The following is a 23,922-nucleotide window of genomic DNA, read 5'->3' on the forward strand; positions in this document are numbered from 1 at the left end:
CATAGAGAGCAAAGGTGTTATTGGCTTTCGTGTCTATATCAGTTTAAAGTCATGCCGTTTGGTATGAAAAATTCACCTGCAACATTTCAAAGACTGACAAACAAAGCAATTGTAGGACTGAGCAATTGTGCTGTTTATATGGATGACTTGATAGTTTTCAGTCAAATGTGGGAGGAGCATTTACAACATCTGTAAGACTGATTTAATTGACTAGAAGAAGCTAATTTGGTGATGAGCTTGGCTAAAAGTGAATTTGCAAAAGCGCAAGTTATATATCCAGGCCGTACCATTGGGCATGGTAAGGTAGCTCTGAGAGATGTGAAAGTCAAAGCTATCATGGGCTTCTCTGTGCCTACAACAAAACAAGAAGTTTCACGATTTCTGGGCATGAGTAGGTTCTACCAGAACTTTGTACCAAAATTTAGCAGTGTGATTGCTCCATTGACTGAGCTGTTAAAAAAGAGCAAGAAGTTTCAATGGGCACAGGAGTGGCAGAAGGAATTTGACAGTTTAAGAATTGTATTGATTACAACATCCATTTTGCTAATACCTAATTATGCCAAGCAACTTAAGTTGGCTGTTGATACAGGTGATGTAGGCACTGGGGCTGTACTGTTGCAAAAAGATGAAACTGGAATTGAGAAACCGATAGGGTATCTTTCACAGAAGTTGAATGTCCAACAGAGAAAATATTCAAAATATTTGAAAAGGAAACTCTGCATTTGGTGTTAACATAGCAGCATTTCGAGATTTATATGGCAAACAACTCATCATTGTTTATACAATTGTTTATACTGACCACAGTTCTTTAAAATTCTGGACAGATTGTGAAACTGAAGTGCAAAGCTGTTCAGATGGAGATAATTACTCTAACCATTTAATCTACAGATTAGACATGTGGCTGGGTAAGAAAATCTAATTGCAGGTGCATTGTCGAAAGTTTAAAGTTCAAAGTGAAATTGAACATTTAAAACCTGGATACTTGGTTTATTGTAAAGTAGATTTATGGGAGTAAGTCGTTGGCTCTGTCTGGGTGTGATTTAATTACATTTGGAGTCAAATAGACTGCAGGCTTTGACTCATCAAAATAAGCTAGATGCTTGACATGCTAATAAGTAAACATGAATGCTGGCTGAGCATGTAAGTTGTGAAGGGAATTTGCATTTTTAGATAGATGAAGGGGGATTTGGATTTCCATGGGATCTCAATCCATTTACAAATAGCCAGACAAGCAAGGCTGAGGAATGTATTTATTTTTCCCAAGCGTGACTGACAATATATAGTGACAACATCAAAGTTTTAATGTTATGAGGGGGATACAGTTTCAAAGACCTATGAAACAATATAATTTACATTTTAAGAGAGAAACATATATAAAGGAGAATGAGGTTCTGTGTCAGGAAAAGGTATTGTGAGATCTAACAGAAGTGTTTGAAGGAGCCTTAATGAAGCCTCTAGCATCTGTGCATAAGCCTGCTGTCCACAGAAGATGGAGCTGGAGAAAAGTCATTTGGAATTCCACTGTCCAGGGTATTGTGTTAATTTGCTGGATCTGTTTAAAATCTAAAAATCTATTTTTGGACCATTGCTTTAAAGGAATGTAACTGGGAGTCAGGTTAACTAGAAATTTTAGGAGTTATTTTAGTAGTAATTTATAGCTCTTTGTATGTGCTTGAAATATTTTCTTTTGTTAATAAATATTTTAATTTAGATTTTTAAAAAATCTCTAAAAGTCTTGGTGGACTTACTACTTCTGAGTTAAGTGCACCCATCTCAAAATAATTGCAAAACTGTTGTGATAGCGTGATTAAGTTTCTCTTATGGATTTGATCCACCTGGCACACATCATCAGAGTGTGTAGTGGAGTGAGAGACTGTGCTTGTGAGCATGTGTGTGAGTAAGTGTGTTTATGAGTGTGTGGAAGTGAGATTGAGTGACTGAGTGTGTGTTGGGGAGTGAGAGTGAATAACTGTTATGTGTGGGGGGATTGCGAGAGACTGAGTGACTGTGAATGTGGAGGGGAGTGAGAGAGACTGAGTGACTGTGTGTGTGAGGGAGTGCGAGACACTGAGGGCTGAATTTTCCTGTCAACGAGCGGGAGCTGGGCCTGCTCACTGACGCGTAAAATGATGCGCGGTGACATTGGTTATATGTCCCGACGTCACCGTGTGTCATTTAGATTGTCAGTTCGGCGGGCGCACAGCTGTATCGACTGCATGCCCGCCGAACTGTCAAAGGCCTTTTAAGGCCATTATTAAACTAATTAAGGCTGTTAAGAATGCTGCCCGTCCAACCTTAAGGTTGACGGGCATTCGAAGAGCCCAGGCAGCCTTTGCCTTTTTCATGAAACCTCATCCACGGGCGGGAAGAGGTTTCATGAAGGATTTGTTAATTAAATAAAATTTTTGAAAAAAATGAATGGACATGCCCCAGCTCATGTGACAGTTTCACATGAGGGGACATCGCCTTAAATTTTTTTTCCACCTTTATTAACCTTTCTACAACTTAAACAAATCTCCCTGAGGTACCTCCGTGCCTCAAGGAGATTTCTGTGCTCTTTCACGTGCGTACGTGAGAAAGAGCACAGGCCCCGACGCAGGGAATCCCCCCGTCCGCACAGGGAGCGCACAGCACTTCTGGGCATGCGTCATGCTGGGCGGGCCAACGTAAAATGGTGGCGCGCCCCTGATCAGGGGTGCTGATTGGATTCATGCTTGCTCCTGCCCACCCCTGCACAACTCCCCAACGGCGGGGGTGGGGGGGGATTCTTCCCTCAATGACTGTTTGTATGGGGGGTAATGCAAAAGACTGAGTGTGTGGTCGGGGGAAGTGCGAGAGACTGAATGACTGACTGTGGGAGGGCAGTGGTGGGTGTGGAGTGTGAGCCTGCCTCGTGCCCAGTTTCAGGTTTCTCACTCACTCTCATTATCACACACCAGCAAGCAGACTCGCACCCACTTATGGTGGGTGAAGATGAGTGAGTCAGTGCCCTGAGACTGGGAGCGAGCCGGACACACACACACACACACACACATTGACCCTCTCACACTCTAGTCATTTTTTATTTTTTAACTTAATTTATTGCTATGACATTGCTATACTTCTGCTCAGCAATTGATTCTTTCCTTAAAACCTCAACTTTTTGTTTGAAATTCAGTTTATTGTTGTGTCAAGCCCTAGCTTTCCGAAATTTACTCACTGACCCCTTACGTGAGAAAAATATGCAAATGTGCCCCCCCCCCCCCGCCCCGCCAAGCGAAAACGCCAGACAAACCTGCACCAAACCATCAGACAAAGAATTTTTTTTTAGTTGTTAAGCTTTCAGAACATGGAAGTGCTTTTCGGTTATTAATTTTTACGCACACTCTTACTTCTGTTCATTTAAAGTAAATAGGGCCCAGGCAAAGTGGAGGAAAGAATTATGAACCCCCTTCCCCCAGCTGAAGCTGGAAAATGATACCAAATGATTACCCTAGACAATAGGATCTTAAATAATATTGTTTTCACACTCTCTACTGTGACTAATAGTTTTGCCCTGTGCTCAAGCAACTTCCTTAGCATCAGAGCATTAGAAATTCAAGAACAAGAGAAGGACATTCAGCTCATAAAAGCCTGTTGATGAATTGAACCATAAATTTCTACTCACATTATAGAAATACAGAAAACTAAAGATTGTGTGATTTGGTGAAGAACCTAAAATGAAGTGACAGAAACATCAGCCTGTCTCAAAAAGATGATGAATTCTGAATTCTGAAAAATGCCCTTCAATTATTTAAAATCACAAGTGAATTCACCAGCTGTTATGTTCTCTCATCTCACCTGCTGTAAAATTGACTTTGTACAGATCAGCAATGATCCCGTCGTCAGCAATATCTGCTAAAGAGGCATCTGACCAGTCAATCGCAGCCTTCTTCCCATTTAGAAACAACACATAACCTATATTCATACTGGAAGAACATAATTAGATTTTTGTAAATTGAATGGTTTTGATGTTTATCTGCATTAAAGGTACTAATAAATGCTAGTCATTATTTACACAGGTATTAGCATTGTTTAGAAGAAAAGGTGGAAGGATCTCATGATTGTCTTGACATAATGATCAACATACTGTATAACAAGACTGGGAAAAGGAATGGAAATTTGGTTTCTGAAGCAATAAATCAGTGTCTCTGACTCAGGGTCTGACCTCGAAATAGAAGGCAGCCTCAGTGAAGAAAAGAGCAAACTTAAACATGACAAAGTCCGAATGGGGCCAATCTGACCATTCTTATAATTTAGCTTCCTACTTCAGACAGCCAGATGATTATCCTTTCGGCTGTGATCTAACTTGCGCAGGCACTGAAGCCAAATCCTGGGAATGTCAGACTGCCATTCCTGAACATGTTCCTTCTGCCTCAGAGCATGAGAAAATGAAACTTTAAATTAAATTGGTAGAATCTATTTTTAAATATATGTCAATCTAAAGAGAAGAAATGAAGAATCAATTTGAACTGTAAACATTTTTATGAATATCACTGTCTGCAGCTGTAATAGCAATAAAATAATAAGATGAGCATTAAAGATTCATTAGCTGCTCCCAGTTTCATGGCTGAGGCAGATTCTTGAAGTGCCATACAAGATGCATTACAGATTAGGTGTTATACTTACTGGGTGATGGTTGTTTGAAAGGAGATGCACAACAAATTTACTGATATCCCATTCTGCAGAGAGAAAAAACACTGTTCTTTTACTGTTCAGATTCCTAAGTGAAGGGACATTGACTGCAGTGCAGTCATAAAGAGGTTATGAAGGGTTATAAAGAGCAGGAGAGAAGAAAAGATAAATTGAAGAGTATTAGTTAAGTGATGGCAAGGGTTTCATAAGAATGTTGGAGGAAAGAGACACCAAGATGTTCACAGTTTTGAAAGAATATGAAATAATTGGAATTAAGCACTGTTGCCGTAAAGGTACAATTATATACATGCTTCAAATACTTTGCAGTTTTCTGGAAGGACTTGAGCCTTGAAATGATGTTGTTTGTAAATTAATGCATGGCTGTTTAATTCACACTAATACAACTTCTTTGCCCAATACTGTATTTAAACATAGGCAAGGAAACCTTCACACAGTTTGAGTTCAAGAAGTGGGGAATAAATTAAGTGGGGAGGAAAACTCAGTGAGGAATAATGATTGTTGATCCACTGGCAGAGTCTGAAGCATCAGTGGCGGGTGGAATGAGCAGGACAGGAAGAAGGTTCTTGAGATCAGCCCCAAGCAGGAACCAACTGGGTGAGAAGGACAACACGAGAGGAGGATGGCATAGTTGGAGTTGCTGCTTGTACAGAGGGAGCAAAAAATGTCTTGATGATCCATTTGAAAAGTCCTGAGAGAGGTCCAAGGGGGAGTTCAAACTCAGCTGGTGGCTGGGGAAAACAAAAGCAGAGGAATAGAGATGGGTTAGGTTAGGAGTTTGGGGTGCAAATTCCCTTTGAGGAGAAGAATGAAGGGTTGTATGAATGGGTGACAAGATGAGGAGAAAACAAGAGAGAAGGTCCTGAAAGGGACAATGAGACACTTGTGGAGAGTCAGTCTAGCACATGTTCAAGATGAAGAGCATCAGTGCCTTGATGGTGTCCAGTGGAAACGGAGAACCGAAGCGAAGTTGAGAGTTGCCCATGAGTCAGCAGCGTGTGATACAGAGGTCTAGTGGAGGCCTGCAGTAGCCTCAGGTACTAGCAGTGCAGATCCAGTCTATTTGCTAAAGAGCAAGGAGCCAGGGAGGACGATAGGTAAATCCATGGGGACAGTGAAGGTGAGTGAGTTGGTCTGAGGAACAGCTGTAGAGAGGTGAGCAGCACACAACTCAGTAGCAGCTTCAGAAGCCAGTCTACTCCAATTAGTGAAAAGCGGGAGAGGGGTTCTCAAGATGAATGAAGTTAACAGCAATCGGAAGTAAGGGAAAACCAGAAAAGCAGAGAACAAATTCCAACACAAGCTACCTTAATACTTCAACTAAACGATATGAAATCTTGTGGTTAATAGAGATGTGAAACTGTTTTTATTTTCCTGATTTGTCACCCAAGTCCACACAGGGCAGGATTTTCCCCCCGTCGGGGGTAAAGTTGAAGTGTGGGCGCACACAAGCGTGCCTCCAATCAGTGCCCCCAATTGGAGGCGTGGTGCCATTTTATGTAGCAGGGCGCTCCCTGTGTGGGCGGGGGAGAACCCCTAAACCGGAGAGTGAGCCCTTTCGCACATGTGCATGAAAGAGCTCATTCATCTCTCCAAGGATAAGTGTTGCCTCAGGGGGATCAGCTCTACTGTCAAAATTATTAAAAATAGAAAAAAAAAATTCCCTGACATGTCCCCTCATGTGACACATGAGTTGGGACATGCCCGTAATGTTTTTAAAAACTTTAATTAAATTTTTTAAAACCTACATGAAACCTCATCCCGCCCGTAGATGAGGTTTCATGTTTTTTCCGAAACCTGCCTGGGCTCCTGGCCTGCCCGCCAACCTTAAGGCTGGATGGGCAGGTCCATTAATTAGCTTAATTACTTTGTCAATGGCCTCAGTTGGTCATTGACAGGTCGGCGGGCGTTGATTTTGCTGCGCTCCTGCCCCCCTGAAATTTAAATGGTGTGCGGGATGTCAGGAGTTCCGCCTGATGTCACTGCGTGTTATTTTACGGGTCGGTGAGCAGCCCCCCCCCCGGTCGCCGATGGGAAAATCCTGCCCATAAGGTGTGCAAAATAACCGAAGAAATGTCTTCAAGATGAGAGGAGATTTAACTCTTAAATGAAGTCAGGTTTATTATTGTTACATTATAGTTTTGTCCTTGTTAATAATTAAGGTTAAATTATATCATTAACGTCTCAATGTACCCATATGAAGTCTACTTCTATGTTCAATTAGTTTGTTACTTCAATTAGTCTTACTGCTTAAGTACGAATGATGGTATTGGGCAGGTGTAACACCAGAAGGTATTTGTAGTTCCTAGTAGGAATAATATTCTTAGAGGAATCCATACAATAAGCACAGTTATTTTAAAATTGTTGTTAACCTGCTTATTTAAATTAAATACGAGGCTATTTAAATAATGCTCACAAGAGTTTAATATGAATGTGCTAAGCAAGGCACAAATGTGCTAAGAGAGAAATAAACAAGAACAGAAATTAAACTCAACATGGAGATGAGAACCAGCGCTCTAAAATTACCTCTAAAACCAATCATTAAAACATTATAATCTCTTACCTCAAAGTGTACAATAAATGCAGAATAGCGATAGATATCAGCCCACTTCCAAATACCTAAGAGGTTTTGGAAACAACTTTAAAGTATCCACATAATGACACAGAAAGCATTTTGTCAGGGCCACATGAGATAATATAATTTTAAAATCAAATTTTTGCAGACTATAAATATGTGATAAGAGACAATATATTCAGAGTAAGATTTTTAACATTTATATGATATAATTTTCCAGTAAAATTGCAGAAGAATCTAATGTAATTCGGCAGGTTTTAAACAGAGTTGTTAAAATGTTGAACCCGAAGCATTAGATAATGTAACAGTTTATTTTTGTTACCAAAAGAATGGCTCCTCAATCCTCTCAGCAGAAGCTCCTTCTTGTCATGTCCCTCAATTTCTAGTTTCCCCACAAACTGACCCCATTGTTCATGGTGCGACAGTTGTTGACAGCACCTAAAAGCACAGTAAGTTACATAGAGTGTTAGAAATTATAGCATAGCCATCATATCTGCCTTGGCGCTGCCACATCAACCCCTCTAATCCTGATTCCAGGTCCCTTCCACAAAATTCCTTGGGCAGGATTCTTCCGTCGGTGTGCGGGAGCGGGTCCAACATGCTGACATGTAAAATTATGCGCGATAACATCGGGCATGCGTCCCAACATCATCGCACGCCATTGTAATATTTTGTTCAGTGGCGCACACTGGAGTCGACTGCGCGCCTGCTGAAATGTAAACGGCCTACTAAGGCCATTAAGAAATTAGTTGAGGCACTTGCGAACATTGCCTGTCCAACCTTAAGGTTGGCGGGCAGACAAAAAACCCAAGTGGTCTTCGCATTTTTCAGGGAGCCTCATCCAATCGGGATGAGGTTTCCTGAAGCTTTTATCATATAAATAAATAAAATTTCATAAATTTAAAAACATGTCCAACTCATGTTTAAATAATTTTAAAAATCATTCATTTAATTGTTTTAATATCCATTCAATCTCCCTGAGGCAGCTCCTTAATTGGCCTGCCTATGTAAAATGGCGGCGCGGAGCCGATTGCGGGTGACTATTGGCTCCGCCCCCATCCCTGCCCGCTTCCACCCAGCCCACCTGCCATAGGAAAAATCCTGGTCCTTGTATCATAGAAAATCTAAGAGATGATTACATGACTCACAGATCTGAAAGTGGTTTAGAAATAGTTGGGTGGCAGTAGAAGTCTAATCGGAAAGGAACGGAATAGACAGGAATTGGGAATCTTCCTCACCATTGAGCCAGGGGAAAAATATCCGTCGGTACTTCAGAGAGGAATAAGGAAAATGGATGCCAAGTCACAAGACAGTTTCAGAAGGGTGATTTTGGTCAAGGAGATGGATGGGAAGGAGCAGAAGGAAGTGGAGAAATGGAAGGGTTTAGGAGGGAATTTCAGAGAATAGAAGATAGGCATGGGTAGGGATGCAAGTTAATGAAACAAATTATGGAGAATGGGGAGTTTATTATGTTGGAGAATGTTTTAAAACTGGGGAAGGGCAATGACATGGGATTTAAGCACAAAGATGAATATACTAAAGTTGAGACTTTTGGGGGGACATCTAACATAGGTCAGTGAGGACAGATGTAATGGGTGAGCATGATTTGCCCTGATCAATATATTAAAGGTACGGAAAAAACCACAGACAGAAGAGATACATCAACAACAATTTGGATGAGCTGAAGTTTATGGAGAATTGGTGGGGTGGGGGGAACTTTAGGAGGACATTAGAATAACGTAACCTGAAAGAATCTGTGTTTCTTGTTGGTTGAGGAAATCTCTATGTATGCAATTTTATCTATTGTTTGCCTGTTGCACTAGATTAGATAGCAGTTATTTCAAGGAACTGATGAAAGATCACATACCTGAAACACTGGGCGGAATCTTGTGCCCTCCCCTCATGACAACACTGCTACTGTCCTGCCTCCACCTCAATAATGCCTGTGGCAGGAAGCTCTTGGACAGCCTTCATGCCCCACCGCCAATTGTGACAAAGGCATAAATGAGGGCTTGGCAGCAATTGTGCAGAGGTAACTATGAAAGTGGGCAATACTCTGGAATGGAAGTGCGATGGAGAGGAGGTCATAAAAAGAATAAAGAACAAAGAAAAGTACAGCACAGGAACAGGCCCTTCGGCCCTCCAAGCCTGTGCCGATCATATTGCCCGTCAAGCTAAAACATTTTGCACTTCCGGGGTCCGTATCCTTCTATTCCCATCCTATTCATATATTTGTCAAGCCGCCTCTTAAACAACACGAACGTACCTGCTTCCACCACCTCCTCTGGCAGCGAATTCCAGACACAAAAGTCTAGTGCTGCCTGAGACTGTGAGATGGAAGAGAGATGGACAATGGCATGAAGGTTATATGGAATAGTGAAGACACACTAGATTTGATCAAGAAGGATGAGGTGGGATAATGCATCATGAACAGTCAGTATAGCAAAATAGAATGTAGTGCAGACAGTACTGTAAAAACTTAAGGAGTTTAAAAATAGTGGTTAAATAAAATGATGTCTATTACACTTAAATACCCATTATTGTGGGAAATTGTCCCACATAGATCAGGTTCTAGGCTTTTAAGCCTTTTAGCCTTGAAATTCTGTTTATAAAGCAAAAATTACTAGAAACAAGTGAAAAGAGAAAGATAGCTAAACATGTCACAGTATTTGTCATTTTACAGTCTGCAGCCAACATGTTAACTTGTCTTTTTACTTCTCAGGTGCTGACACATGCTGACTATTTGCAGTAGTTTCCATTTTTAGGCATTTTAGCTTTGATCTAAACATCAAAGCATAATGCATTGTAAATTGAAATAGCTGTTTCCTAATCTAGTATTGCAGACAGTTTGTACAGAACATTGCACACTCTGAGATTTTATCACACAAAGCTCTGTTACAAAATTCTACCTGCAAAATAAAGATAAACCTTCAAACTTAACACCTGCTGATTTCAGCACGATTAACAGCACTGAGTGTACTACACCACATTGACTGCTTGGTCTAAGAAGGCCACCTTTTCAAAGGCAATTAGGAACGGTCAATAAATATTGCCTTTCCCTGTGATGCCATATCTCACGAACAAAAAGCTTCATAAAAAAACCCTACTTCACCATCTAAAATTCTGTGATAACATTTATTAACAATTCTAGCAACAACTTGCATTTATATAGCACCTTAAACATAGTTGTTCATCCCAAGAGGCTTCACAGAAGCGATATCAAACAATATTTGAGAGCAAGCCATATGTGGTGATATTAGAACAGATTATCAAATGCTTAACTATTGGTGACTGCAACACTGGATGATTAATCACAAGATATTTTGCAATGTGTAATTGTAGATCATGGATATGATTGAAATGTGTAACTAGCATTTAAGTATATAGTGAGTCTGCTGCATTTCATAGATAAAAACAAAAAAACTGCGGATGCTGGAAATCCAAAACAATAACAGAATTACCTGGAAAAACTCAGCAGGTCTGGCAGCATCGGCGGAGAAGAAAAGAGTTGACGTTTCGAGTCCTCATGACCCTTGTTGAAGGGTCATGAGGACTCGAAACGTCAACTCTTTTCTTCTGCTGCATTTCATGTTTGTCAGACTTGACAACATGTGTTAAATTGAAGAAGAGAGACTTGCTGGGATTGCTCTCGTGATGTTGTAAATTTATTTGGATGGAACGTTTGCGCAATATTAGTAGGAGTGACCAGACAAATTATAGCCATTTGTGTTTAACACAAACACTTCAGAACCCTAAAACGTATATAATCTTGGCAGCAGCCGGCAGGCAATTCATTATAAAAGGAGAATACTGTGAATGCTGGAAATCTGAAATAAAAGAACAAAATGCTGGAAATACCCACCAGGAAAGTCAGCATCTTCGGAGAGAGATTCTGAACCTCCAAGTGTATAAAATCAGAGTTTTCAGAGATATCTCCTTATGTAGTTCAATGTCAAATTTTGTTTCAGAACGCTTCTGTGAAGTGCCTTGGGATATTTTGCTGCTTTAAAGGTGTTACTGGATTTGCTGTTAATGAATGTTATCATTGGCTGGGATTTTCCGGTCCTGCCAGCAGCGGGAGTCATCGCGGGCTGGACGGAAATTTTGACGGAGCAGCCAAAGGCCCATTGGCTTTGGGCAGGAATCTCTGCTCCCTTGGTGGGCAGGACTGGAACATCCAGGCAATAGAATTCTGGGTGGTGAAATTGGGTGTTAAATTTGAAAGTTTACCTTTTTGTCACAGGTGCGATTTTGTAACTATTGCAATTTTCCGTCTGAAAGGGCGGTAAAGGCCGAAACCCTCACTGGATTTAAATAGAAATACGTGGATACGCACTTGAAGTGCTGTAACCTACACGGCTACGGGTCTTGAGCAGCAAAGTAACATTAGGCTGCATAGCTTCTTTTGTCTGACACTGATACATTTGGCTGAATGGTCTCCTTCTTTGCTGCAAATCTCCTATCTCTCTGTGTTTCCTGTTGGCTGAGGAAATCTCTAAGTATGCAATGTTATCTATGGTTGGCCTGTTGCACTAGATTAGACAGCAGTTACTTCAAGCAACTGATGCAAGATCACATACGTGAAACACTGGGCAGAATCTTCAGCCCTCTCCCTGTGGCGACACTGCCACTATCCTACCTCCACCTCAATTGTGCCCGTGGCATTAAGCTCGTGGACAGCCTTCATGCACACCGCCTCCCCCCCCCCCCAACCCTGCACCCCCCCCACCACCACCAATTGTGACCCTGCTGCTTTAGTCCAGCAGTGGGCAGGAGGCCCATCATACAGAGAGCATGACAAGTAAACCCTGGCTTGTTTGCCTGTAGGGTCCCAGAGGGGATCCCTTGTTCAAAGGCACTTAGTGCTTGATCAAGGGACCTGGCATGGGAAGGGGGTGAGGGGAGGGTGGCTCTGAAAGCCTGCACCCTGTCTTTGCTGTCAACCCCCTCATTCCCCTAGCCCTCACTTTCCACCCCACGACCCACCCCCCCCCAACCCCCCACCAGCCTGTATTAGGGTCCCTCCTCGATCCGAGGCCTCGGGTGGGTGTAGTACCAGAAGCAGCCACCACTACCCCTGTGGTGCTGCTGAGTACAGAAGAGCTGATAAGTCAACAGCTCTCAGGGGGTGGAACTTCTGCCCCTGGGGCCCTTGACTCTGGGGGAAGGCCCATCACTGGCCTGTCAAGTGCCATTTTGGTATAAGATGCAGTGGGCGTTCCCGAAAAGAGGCCATGGCTGAGCACACGAGACCCCTGTCGTCTCCACACGACTTTACCCTATGATTCTAAGTGCTTTCAAGAATGAACTTATTCATGCATATGACCTTCAAACAATTAAAAAGTAATTCCTTTCAGTAATCACTGTTTTGCCAGCACAATACGAATGAGTCAGAACTCCATGGGCTGAATTTTTCCGTCGGTGAGCAGGGGGGCGGGGCCCGCTCACTGACACGAAAATGATGTGGGATGATGTCAGGAGGAACCCCCGATGTCACCCTGCCCCATTTAAGACTTCAGGAAGGCGGGGGCACAGCGAGATCAGCTGTCCGCCCGCCGACCTGTCAACAGCCAATTGAGGCCATTGACAGGATCATTAAAGCAATTAAAGGACCTGCCCGTCCAACCTTAAGGTTGGCGGTCAGGCCAGGAGCCCCAGCGGAAAATAGAAAAAACATGAAACCTCATCCACAGGTGGGATGAGGTTTCATGTTGAGTTTGAAAAAGTATTTTAAAGTTTCAGTGAAATTTACATACATGTCCCATCTCGTGTGACATTGTCACATGAGGGGGGCATGTTAATGATGTTTTTATTTTTCTATTTTTAAAGTTTGAAAAACTTTCAGTGATCTCCCTGAGGCAGCACTTAGCCTCAGGGAGATGTGTGGTCTTTTGTGCGCAAGTGCGAAAGAGCGCACTCTCCCATTTGGGGAATCCTCCCCATCTGCATAGGAAGTGCATAGCGCTTCCCGGTGGACATCATGCTGGGCGGGCTTTAATTGGCCCGCCCACTTAAAATGGCGGCGGGGCCCGCTTCTCCGGTGGGGATCAGCTCCCTGCCCGCCGGAGATTGGGTCAGGCCTGCCCGCCCGACAGGCAGAAAATTCTGCCCCATGATTCTGAGTTTCCTGTCCTTTATGTTCTTTATGCAGCCTGCCCCAGTCAAGGTCAAGGCCAATGTGATTGGAATCCAAACTTCAGCATTGCAGTAAACTCTGGAAACATCAGACCCAGAGTAAACCAATTGGGATAATCAGTCGCTTGGTAGTACAGAACTTGAACATTGCTGAAAAGAGACACGTTGATGAAGATTTTGATCTTGCACTCTTCAGGAAAAATGCAATAATACCAAATTTCAAATGGCCACTACAATTTATACTGCAGGAGAAAAGGGTGCTGATTGGTTGGCAAACTGATGCTGGTTGAGGCATTATTATTGAAAAAGCAATGGAGAACAATAGGCTCTGCACACTTCCGCATGATTCAAAAACAATCCTGAGTATGCTAGTAGGTACATTAACAACCAATTTAAGGTAATCAGTTGAGCTCATAACATGGATCATTTACATTTGCCAGCAGCTACATACATTCATTCATTGGGACCCGTTCTCTGCAAACAAAGGAAATATTGTTATGATTCCAGCTGAGGTTACCCCTGGACAGGCCTGATCCCAGGGTGGAACCCAGATTGATAAATCCTAACTTTTATTTGTTTGTTTAGATACATGGAGAGTAGCTACTGAACAGAGTCACAGGAGTCAGCAGATGAACTTTTATCAAAAGTATAAAACATTTATTCAACATGAGAAGATGAATTATACTACAATACCCCTTCACCAACAACTATAACCCTACAGATCTGTAAGGATAACACAAGTTTTAAAAGCTATCTTATACTTTAATGTTCATAGTAAGCACACAGTCCATGTAAACTAATGGCACCCTGTGATCAGGCACACCACACTTTTGCAACCAAGTGTCTGATGCCACTTCAACCAGTTGCTATAGATCTCTCCTCGACTACACCCCCCCTCCTGAGGCTTGTCACACCTTGAGCCAATCAGTCTCACTGAACTCCATCTTTCAAGCGAGGTTTTCCAATCTCCACTCTCTAAGAACTTGCTTTGGAATCTTATCCCAAACCGATGCTTTCTCTCAGATGCCTTCTGCAAGGGTTCACCTCCAGGATTTCAAAATCTCCTTCCAGTGTTCCTCTTCCCTGGATCACCACATGCTTTCAAGCTGTCTTCCACACAATATCTCTTACCGACTCAGCCGTGAATAATACACCAATTTTTCACATGTCCATAGCAAAGAGTTACAGACCTTCAATTGTCTCTTTGGACCTTCTTGCCTCTTGTAAGCTGTTCTCACTTTAAATCTGCTTTTTGAAGCTTTTGTCTCTTTAAATCTGAAGATTGGAGATTTCTCTCTGCCCCTCACTCTTAACTTTATTTAACAGGACCTTTTCCAGGTTCCAGTCCTTTCTTTGACTAGAAGGTCTGCTTGGGACTTTCCCCTGTTCCACTCCACTGGATTTTGGGGTAGTTTCTTCAGTTTGGGACTTTCTATCTTTCCCTTTTGCTCCAGTTTCTCTCTGTCAGCTACTTTTAACCCGTTCTAGCTTGGGACTAGCTAACTGTCCCTACTCAGTGGCTTCTGCTTGGCAGCTGTCTTCAAAACCAGCTGAACTCCAAGAGCTTTCAAAACAAACTGCTGTTTTTCTTTCTCTGTATGCATGTCTGTGTGAAGGACCTGCCTGTCTGCTAGGTACCAGCACTGTTTTTCCTACTCTTGTTTGCTTAACTTAGCTTAAAGTTGTAAAAACTTCATTAGAAGTACAAGAACCTTTTTAAAATGAAACTAAAACTCAATTTGACCTTTCTTAACACACAGATACAGAAATACAAATCAAATTTAAACATTAAAGCTAAAACTCATTCCTCACACCCACAAAATATCAATATAACTTACCTAAACTGTCTCTGAGAGAGAGAGAGAGAGAGACAGAGAGAGAAAGAGAGAGACAGAGAGAGACAGAGGACAGAGACAGAGACAGAGTCAGAGAGACAGAGAGACCCAGGGAAGAGGAATATTGGATGGAGAGTTCAAAACCCTGGAGGTGAATCCTTGCAAAAGGTGTCTGAGGGAAAGCACTAGTTTGGGAGAACATTCCAAAGTGAGTTCTTGGACAGTGGAGATTGGAAACCCTTGTGTAAAAGATGGAGTTCAGTGAGACTGTTTGGCTCACAGTATAACAAGTGTCAGGGGACAGTTGAGGAGAGATCCATAGCATAGGTTGAGATGGCATCTGTCACTTGATTTCAGAGTGTGATGTGTCTGACCACAGGTTGCCAATTGGTTTACATGCACGATACTTACTGTGAACATCAGAGCATAAGATAGCTTTTGTAATTTGTGTTATCCTTACAAATCTGTATATATCTATAAATGTATAGGTGTGGGTGAATGGGTATTGTAATATAATTCATCTTTTTTTGTTTAATAAGTATTTTATGTTTTGTTATAAGTTCATTAGCTGACCCTGGTGGCTCTGTTCAGTAGCCCCTCCCCACGTATCTAAACAAACAAATATAAGTTAGGATCCATCAAGCTGGGTTCCACCCTTGGATCAGGCTTGTCCAGTGGTAACCTCAGCTGGAGGTCATAACACCTTGCAAGCAGCTGAAGGCATTCTCAAATAATCCTGGAACAGTGAGCAGTTTGACTGAGGTTATCATATCCCAGTACTACTTTAACTAGTTCAGCCAGATTCACCAATGAATGGCAAGAACCAATTGTACACGATAAACATTTCTTGAACTTAAAGGAGTGCAGATGAGGGTCATACCAGGGGAACAACCAAGGTGAGGGAGTTTAATGGCTTTAGTGAGGACAAGGTCATCAGGGGTGGAGGTGAGAGTTTGATTGAATAGATCAGTGACTGTAGGAATGTCATATTGAATGGAGGGCCAAAAGCTAGACAGTTACGAATGTGAAAGTGCAATTTTAAGTGATTTTACTGAGTTTTCTGCAGGCATGGATACAGAATAAAGTGGGTTTCAGAATAGGAATAGGAACGGTAAAGAATTCAAAGAAGTGATAGAGATGGCCTGATCTATAATTGACATGACAGAGAGGAACCATGTGAAATGGCAAGGTCAAGGCGGGGCCGTGAACATGGGTAGGGGAGCTTAAATGAACAATCATTCAACACATAATAGGGTTGATTCATTGGTATTAAAATACCTCTAATAATCTGTACTCACGCATTCATGTTTACGATGAATCCTGCGTTCCATTTCTCCTTTGCAATGCCTTGAGCCTGTGCCCAGGGATGGATATCAGTATCAAAATCAAACACACAGGTAAAAGCTGACCAGCTGAGGTGAAAAGGAGTAAAATTAATTAGTCAAATGATACATTTCATGGGATATTGAAGGTTTTATCACAATATTTTATCACAATAGGGAAGGAAAAATTCTGAGGTCAAGATGTGCTGCAATACATGTCTGTTTTATGAAAATAATATTATCATTATTTTGAAAACTTTATGTGATCTTCCCCATGAATATCACCAAGTTGTTTTAACCACTTCATAAGCACATTGAGGGTGACTTACGTCCCCATTACCATCTCGATTTAAACGGAGAAGTGGATTGCGCAAAATTGCCTGGACTTAGTGCTGGACGGCAAGTCATCCCAACTATCGGGTGGATCTTGATTTAAGTGGCATGCACTGTGGAAGCAGGCAAGAACCTCTTTAATACTTGAAAATTAGAAGCAAATGACATTTCCAAGGACACCAATTTGTCCTCTACCCAAGTTGGTTCACCTAAAGCGGTAAACGATGGTGGTAGAAGTCGAGAGGCACTCATTTCCAGTAATGTTTAAAGAATTCAAGATGCTTCTTGGGCAGCCAGCTCCCTAGGGAGTTCCTTACGGTTCCCTCCTAGGCCAGAGTCCTGCCATCCATTGCCCTTTCTCCACCAATCCCCCCTCTTCCCACTACTTAAGTTCTCCAGTCTCTAATAGTGTATGCATTTAGCCTTAACTGCAAGTTAACTGCCAGTTTAAACTACCACTAACCACCCTCAAACCCTGCTGCTGCTCTTGTAGAGCTATGGATCTTTTTTCAAATCTGTCCAAATTCCTGGACGTCATTGGACATCAGGGCTGCATTGGACTACACCATAAGAATCAGCTGCTGCGTCTCTGATCTGCTGCTTAAATTTTAAATGGATGCTGATCATGCCCTTCTCTTACTGCTGTTGTTCCCAGCTGTTGAGCCTCTGGCTGACCTACTGGCTCTACTGGTTTTTCAGTTTCAGCTATACCTGGTTCTTTGGATTCACTTCATTGATGGATGTTTGCATCGACATCATAGCTTTGACAAAGCCTGGCTGAAGGGTGCTGATGCCTTTCCCCCGAAAGAAGCCACCCTCCTGGTTATACATGGCTTTGCCCAAGTTCAGGGTCTCATTAACAGCACCCACCTGCAGCTGACCCCATACCTTGATAAATTTGCTCTCTATTAATGTGGTATGTGTGCTCACCAGCAATATGTCATGTAGGTCTGTGGTCACTTTCCTGGTAGCTATGATGATGCTCTTATATTGTGCCAGTCCTCCATCCTCCTCTCTGTTTGCTCGTGCACAGTAGGTAGAGGCTGACTGCTTGAGGACAAGGCCTACTTTCTGCAAATTTGGCTCATGACTCCTCTTGAAAACCCACACTCACTGACCAAACTATGCTATGACTAGATCAATGGCTCAATTAATGTCTTCATAGAGCAGACCTCAAAGCCAATACCTATTTGGATTCTATTTACACACATAAGAACATAAGAGCTAGAAGCAGGAGTAAGCAGTTCAGCCCCTCAAGCCTGCCCCGCCATTCAATACGATCATGGCTGATCACAAATTAAGAGCTGCAGTGCAGAAGAAGCCTCACTAATATTTGTCCTTAACAAAATTTACTGTATAACAAAATATATTTATTGCTAAGGGATCTTTTAAACTCCATTTCCACATTAATAAGGATGAAATACAGTCCTCAGTGAAGCTCATTATAAAATAAAATAATGGAGATTAGGCCTCAAGCTCAGAAAAGTTCATGCATGTTTATTATCACACAGAAATAAAAGAGATACTGTTTAAAATAATTTTTTTCATGATTTACTTAACGTACATAAATCTGAACTTAACATGAAGAAGTTCTCCTTCCTCTTCTCTCCATTCATGTCTGCATGGTCCCTTCCTGTAAAACAAAAATATAAAATTACATAAACTGAAAAACAGGCAACCATTAACACCACTCCCAGCATTAAGGCTATTACCATTACATTTCCAATAAGTGATGTAGATGACTATATCAAAGAAATGTTGATGTATGTAAAACGCACAAGTTATTCCAAATCAGATGGAAAACTTTTCCAGTCTGCCTGTTCAGTTGGATGTAAATGATCCAATCTGAAGAAAAGTAGAGGAGTTTTTCCAATGTCTGGGCCAACATTTTTATCTCAACCAACACCATCAAAACAGATTAACGGATCAGATGTCTCATTACTGCCTGCAAACTGACTTCTGTGTTCACCACATAGCAAGAGTGACTACATCTCAAATGTAATTTGTTGGCTGTGAAAAGCACTAAACAAATTATTATTTTGTTTTCTTAATTTCTCATCACTATTTATTATTTAACAAAGATAGCTACAAGTCTTAAGAATGGTATTGAAGTTAACCGTACCATGATATTTACTGACTCATGTGAAAATACTTCTTTAAAGTTTCTGATAAAGATTCTCATTTCAATTGCTGTATTTAAACTAATCTCACCAGTGACTGTAACAAAAATATCTTCAACAATGTGAGCAACATCATGCTACTATTGAAAACTGCCAGGTTTTAACCGGTACTGACCTTAGAAGCCCATTAAAGGAAATTCGCCACCATCGATATGGTTCAAGGCATTCCAGTTTTAGACCACCTCCACTCCAGCATTTCTCACTTTCTGCACTGATGAGTGCATCAGGGTGGATAGGATGCTGAAAGATTGAGAGCTACGCTATTACCATAGTCTTCACAAAGATATTGAGGCATTGCATCAGTGTAGGAATTTAATAAAAATGTTATGCAAATGCCATATAACCTGGTTGAGGATTACAGTATAGGTTAACTATTGAAGGCCCCTCACAAAATGTATCCTGACTACAACAGGGCACTTACTTTTCTGTCAACTTTTCTTTTTCTCAGTCTTTTTCCTTTAGCCCATTTGTCTTTTTTGAATTCTCTACATATCTCTGAAAGTTCCGTATCATTTGAATAAATTGAAACCAAAATTACTGACAAGTTCCATTAACATCCATCATTTATTTGTGTTTGAAATATTTGAGCTGAAGCACACTATGCCATTCAGGTACAATTTAAATGGCTTGCTTATGCAAGTCTACCCCACAAGTGTCCGCTTGCCTCAGTTGGTGCCACTCTCATTTCTGAATCATGGTTGTGGATAAAGCCCCAATCCATGGCTTCAGCATGTGTTCTGGGCTGGCACTTCAATATAGTACTGAATGAGTGTTACAATGGGTGGCACGGTGGTGCAGTGGTTAGCCTACTGCCTCACAGCTCCAGGGTGTCTGCCTGTGTGGAGTTTGCACGTTCTCCCTGTGTCTGTGTGGGTTTCCTCTGGGTGTTCTGGTGTCCTCCCACTGTCCAAAGACATGCTGGTTATGTGGATTGGCTGTGGTAAGTTGTGTGTGTGTGTGTGTGTGTGTGTGTGTGTGTGTGTGTGTGTGTGTGTGTGTGTGTGTGTGTGTGTGTGTGTGTGTGTGTATGTGTGTGTGTGTGTGTGTGTGTGTGTGTTGGTGTACTGTCCTGGCTATATATCCCGCCCAGCGCCCATTGCCTGTTGGGATAGGCTCCAACTCCCCATGAATTGGATGAAGTGGTTCTGGAAAAGTGTACAATGTAGGAGCTAACATTAAACCATAGTAACGTGTGCCTGTTCAGGTGAATGTAGAAGATATCATTTCATTATGCAAAGAACATTGGGAAGTTTCGGGTATCCAGGCTAACATTCTGCCCTCAACCATCACCACCAAAAAGAAAGATTATTTCATAATTGATATTATCTGCAGGTTGTCAGGATCTTGCTATGCATTGATGCCTTTGGTGTTTGACCATTCAATTCAAAAGAAATTCATTGCCTGTGATATGCCACAAGATGTATGTTAAAGTGTTACAAAAATGCTATTTTTTAAAGTTCTTTGGTGAAATTAAAGGAAAGCAGATCAGTTCTTCTCATCTGTTTTTTTGTCCTGTGGTTTGTTCTCTTCTAGTTGGAATGAACATTTACAATATCAGGATTTGTTATGCTGAGATTTGGCATTGTGAAATAATGTTGAAAATGTTAGTGAGGTATGGCAGATAAATGAATGATAGATACAATAATTACATGCATGTTGTTAAAGGATATATTAAATTCTGTGTTCTGCAGTTACATGCAAATATTATTGTAAAATTGTATTTTTTAATAAATGTGAATTATTACACAATTTGAAAGATATGTTAGGCTCTTGTTTTCAGTAGTTATCAATAGCCCAGAATCAAAATTATTTACCTCAAAGTTTCCAATCCCTTCAACTCGAAGGAACAGCCAGATTTCACACAGGCCATTTGGTCTTTTGCAAAGACGTAGGACAAATAAGGTTTTATCTGTTTCTGTAAAACCTATGAAGTGAACTGAGTTGATAGCCTGGAAAAATGTAGAGTAGAAAGAGTTTAAGCATTATTGCTGTGTACTATATGCCAAATTTTAAGCCATATATTAATACAATGATCTTGCAAAAAAAAATTACAGTTTATTCTTCTATTCCTTGCTTCCCCATTTGCTTGTTTAACTCTCACTTAAAGGCATCTATGCTTGTAGCCTCAACAGCTCCAGTACCCTGATGTACTCCTCTTTAGGTGAGGAGGACCTGAGCATACTTCCTCTGAATTTCTATTAATTGAGCAGTTATTATAACAATGTTGGTCACAATACAATGTTGAACACTGAGGACATAGTTATACACGGCACGGACATGATGGGCTGAATGATCTTCTGTGCCATAAATATTTCCATGCTTCAATGTTACACTTAAGACCACTTAAGTGATCTGATTAAGCATAGCTTATTTCCTTATTATGGTCTTGGGCTGAAAATGTTTGAGTACAGAACTTTCAAGCATAGGGAAGTTATTCTTGGTCATGCCTTCCAATTGATTCCAATAGGCAATAGTGTTTAATGCATCATGCTAGCAGGCAATAAACCTAACCTATTGATCACTAACATCAAAACTTTAGACTACACTGTGAGCAAAATGGTTGAATAATTTCCATTGTGTATCCCCTTTCCAAATTAATCTTCTGCCATTTTTTAAAAAATCCTCAAAATAAATTCCTGTCAGTTTATACAACATTATCAGCAGTTATTTGATAACTTTCTAGCAATTTGCTCAACTCATTCTCAATCTTTTTTGGATCTTGTCTGTAGAACACAATTGTTGTTAGTAAAGTTAGTGAGGTACATATATTCTGTTCTGTAGGATCATCTAACCACAGGAGAATGTAGGTACAAGATAGTGTAAAAGTGGGAGAACGTAAACACAGAATAGTTAGCCACCGGAATGTTTGGGTAACAAGGAATGTGTTTCTGTGGAATTATTGTGGAAAGTATAGGTGCTGGATGGTCTAACTGGGGAGAATGCTGGATATGGGGTAGAATAACTTTGGAGACTATCAGTATGAAAAGATAAAGCTGAAGCTGATCTTCAACAGCATTTTACTGATGAATTATAAATCCAAGATCTAAATATCATTGGCCAATCACTTAGTGAATCTTAAATATGCCTAACCTCTAACATCAGTTGACCATTACAATATGTCCAATTATGTAAAACTGCTCCCATAAAACTGTTGTGAAGTTAAGACTCCTGCAATGTCTACAAAAGATGTCTCATTTTTTAGAAGATGAAGTACACAGTCAGTTTTGAAACGTAGTATAGGGTGTATATGGGTTCAGAGCATGGGCTATTTTAGATAATGTGAAGCTTATTAATGCAACATTAAAAATTAGTAACCTTACCCGAGGGTGGTTTAGTAACTTTGGAACACATTTCATTTCTTCAGAGGAAGGTCCCAGAAATGTTCCAGTCTCTCTACTTTCAATTCCATCTTTTCCAATGCGGAACTCTTCTGCTCTGTTGTGGCCCAATCCCATGTTCTCTCTCTCCAGGTCAGTTTTAGTGCCCGTCCTATTTTTCCTCCTGTTAATATGGTAAAGGATTACAGCAAGTAATTCTTTCAATGCATACCATCTCCCTGGAACAGAATACCTTCCATTTAATGGTATTGGGTCTTCCTGCAGCAGATTCTTCACTACATAGATGCAAAGGAAAACGGGCACGAGCAACAAAAGACCGATCATATTAGCTAGAGTGTGTAATTCCCTTTTCGTCCAGTGCCTAATATATGGTAACGGTTGCTTAACGCTATAGGCAGAATATTGAAACTTTGAGCAGGTTCCTTCTGCTCAATGTGATGGTCCACTCAAAGCCTGACCTGTGAAACAGGAGGTATTTCACTGGGGGGGAAATTGCTCCATTTTTTACAGTTTTGACATATTTGGCAAACTCTGAAATTGAACTTTAACAGCTCGTAACTTTGAAAGGAAAGCATTTTTATGTCAAGTTATGATTCAAGTTCATTTTTATTGTTTTCATCATGATAAATTGAGCTGAAACGTAAGGCTGCATGAAGCATATTAAATTTCTAGGCACTACATATATTTCTATCCATTTAAATTGCCAGAGATTAGGACCAATAATGTATTTGACACATGATCAATGGGGAACAAGCACACATACACACACACTATATTATTTCTTGGAATTTACATAGAATATACAGCACAGCAACAGACCACTCTGCCCATCAGTTCTGTGCTGAAGTTTATTCTTCACGCAAATGTCCTCCACTTCTTTTCAACGAACTCTATTGGCAATATTAATCAAGCACATTCCCCTGACTCAGTAACCATAGGCCTTGATCTCCTCCACTTGCCCAGACTATTCCACCACCAAGACAACCTACTACTTTGGTGTTATATTCCTGCCACAGTTGCCAACTACATATGTTGTCATCAATATACGCACCAGTTCCACCCTGGTATTTTCGAAACAGAAAGTTAGTGAAAGCTAAATTTTAGAGGCATCATAACTAAAACTAGTAGAATTTAAACACATCAAGGTTTCCTCAGCTTGGGTTCTGGAGTTGGTATATATCATCCAATATTGGCCTAAGCATGATTCAAACTGCAATAAGCACTTCTAACGCCGTAAATACAAGTCTTCCTTCCTTCTGATAAGCACACAAGATCCGAACAAAATTCCAAATGAGAGAAGGCTGAATCAAGCATGTTCCTTCCAGGCTTCATGCTTGACCATTCTAATGCCTTTCTCCCTACCACTTCGCCTATTGAATTGCTATTTTAAGGAACACTAAGGGCAACATTTTCCCTCAGTTGGGGGGTGGGGGTTGTGCAGAAGTGAGTGGGGGCAGGCAGGTTCCCGATCAGCGCCCACTCTCGGGGGCATGCCGCCATTTTACGTGGGCAGGACAATTAAGGCCTGTCCAC

General features: G+C 41.2%; 1 protein-coding gene across 1 annotated transcript in view; it reads right to left on the reverse strand.

The window, feature by feature from the left end:
- Nucleotides 1-22,716, reverse strand: part of LOC121280075 — a 45,014-nt gene extending 22,298 nt beyond the window's left edge. The window contains exons 1-10 of the mRNA XM_041191703.1: nt 22,372-22,716; nt 20,866-21,000; nt 19,167-19,291; nt 18,436-18,504; nt 16,515-16,628; nt 7,569-7,684; nt 7,235-7,290; nt 4,648-4,700; nt 3,795-3,947; nt 288-352 (exon numbers count right to left, since the gene is read on the reverse strand). Of these exons, the coding sequence (XP_041047637.1) occupies nt 288-352; nt 3,795-3,947; nt 4,648-4,700; nt 7,235-7,290; nt 7,569-7,684; nt 16,515-16,628; nt 18,436-18,504; nt 19,167-19,291; nt 20,866-21,000; nt 22,372-22,713 (1,228 nt within the window). The 5' untranslated portion in view covers nt 22,714-22,716. The remainder of the gene's footprint in view (nt 1-287; nt 353-3,794; nt 3,948-4,647; nt 4,701-7,234; nt 7,291-7,568; nt 7,685-16,514; nt 16,629-18,435; nt 18,505-19,166; nt 19,292-20,865; nt 21,001-22,371) is intronic.
- Nucleotides 22,717-23,922: the final 1,206 nt, after the last annotated feature.

Source organism: Carcharodon carcharias, chromosome 7 (genome assembly GCF_017639515.1).
Source record: "Carcharodon carcharias isolate sCarCar2 chromosome 7, sCarCar2.pri, whole genome shotgun sequence".
Taxonomy (NCBI): Eukaryota; Metazoa; Chordata; class Chondrichthyes; order Lamniformes; family Lamnidae; genus Carcharodon; species Carcharodon carcharias.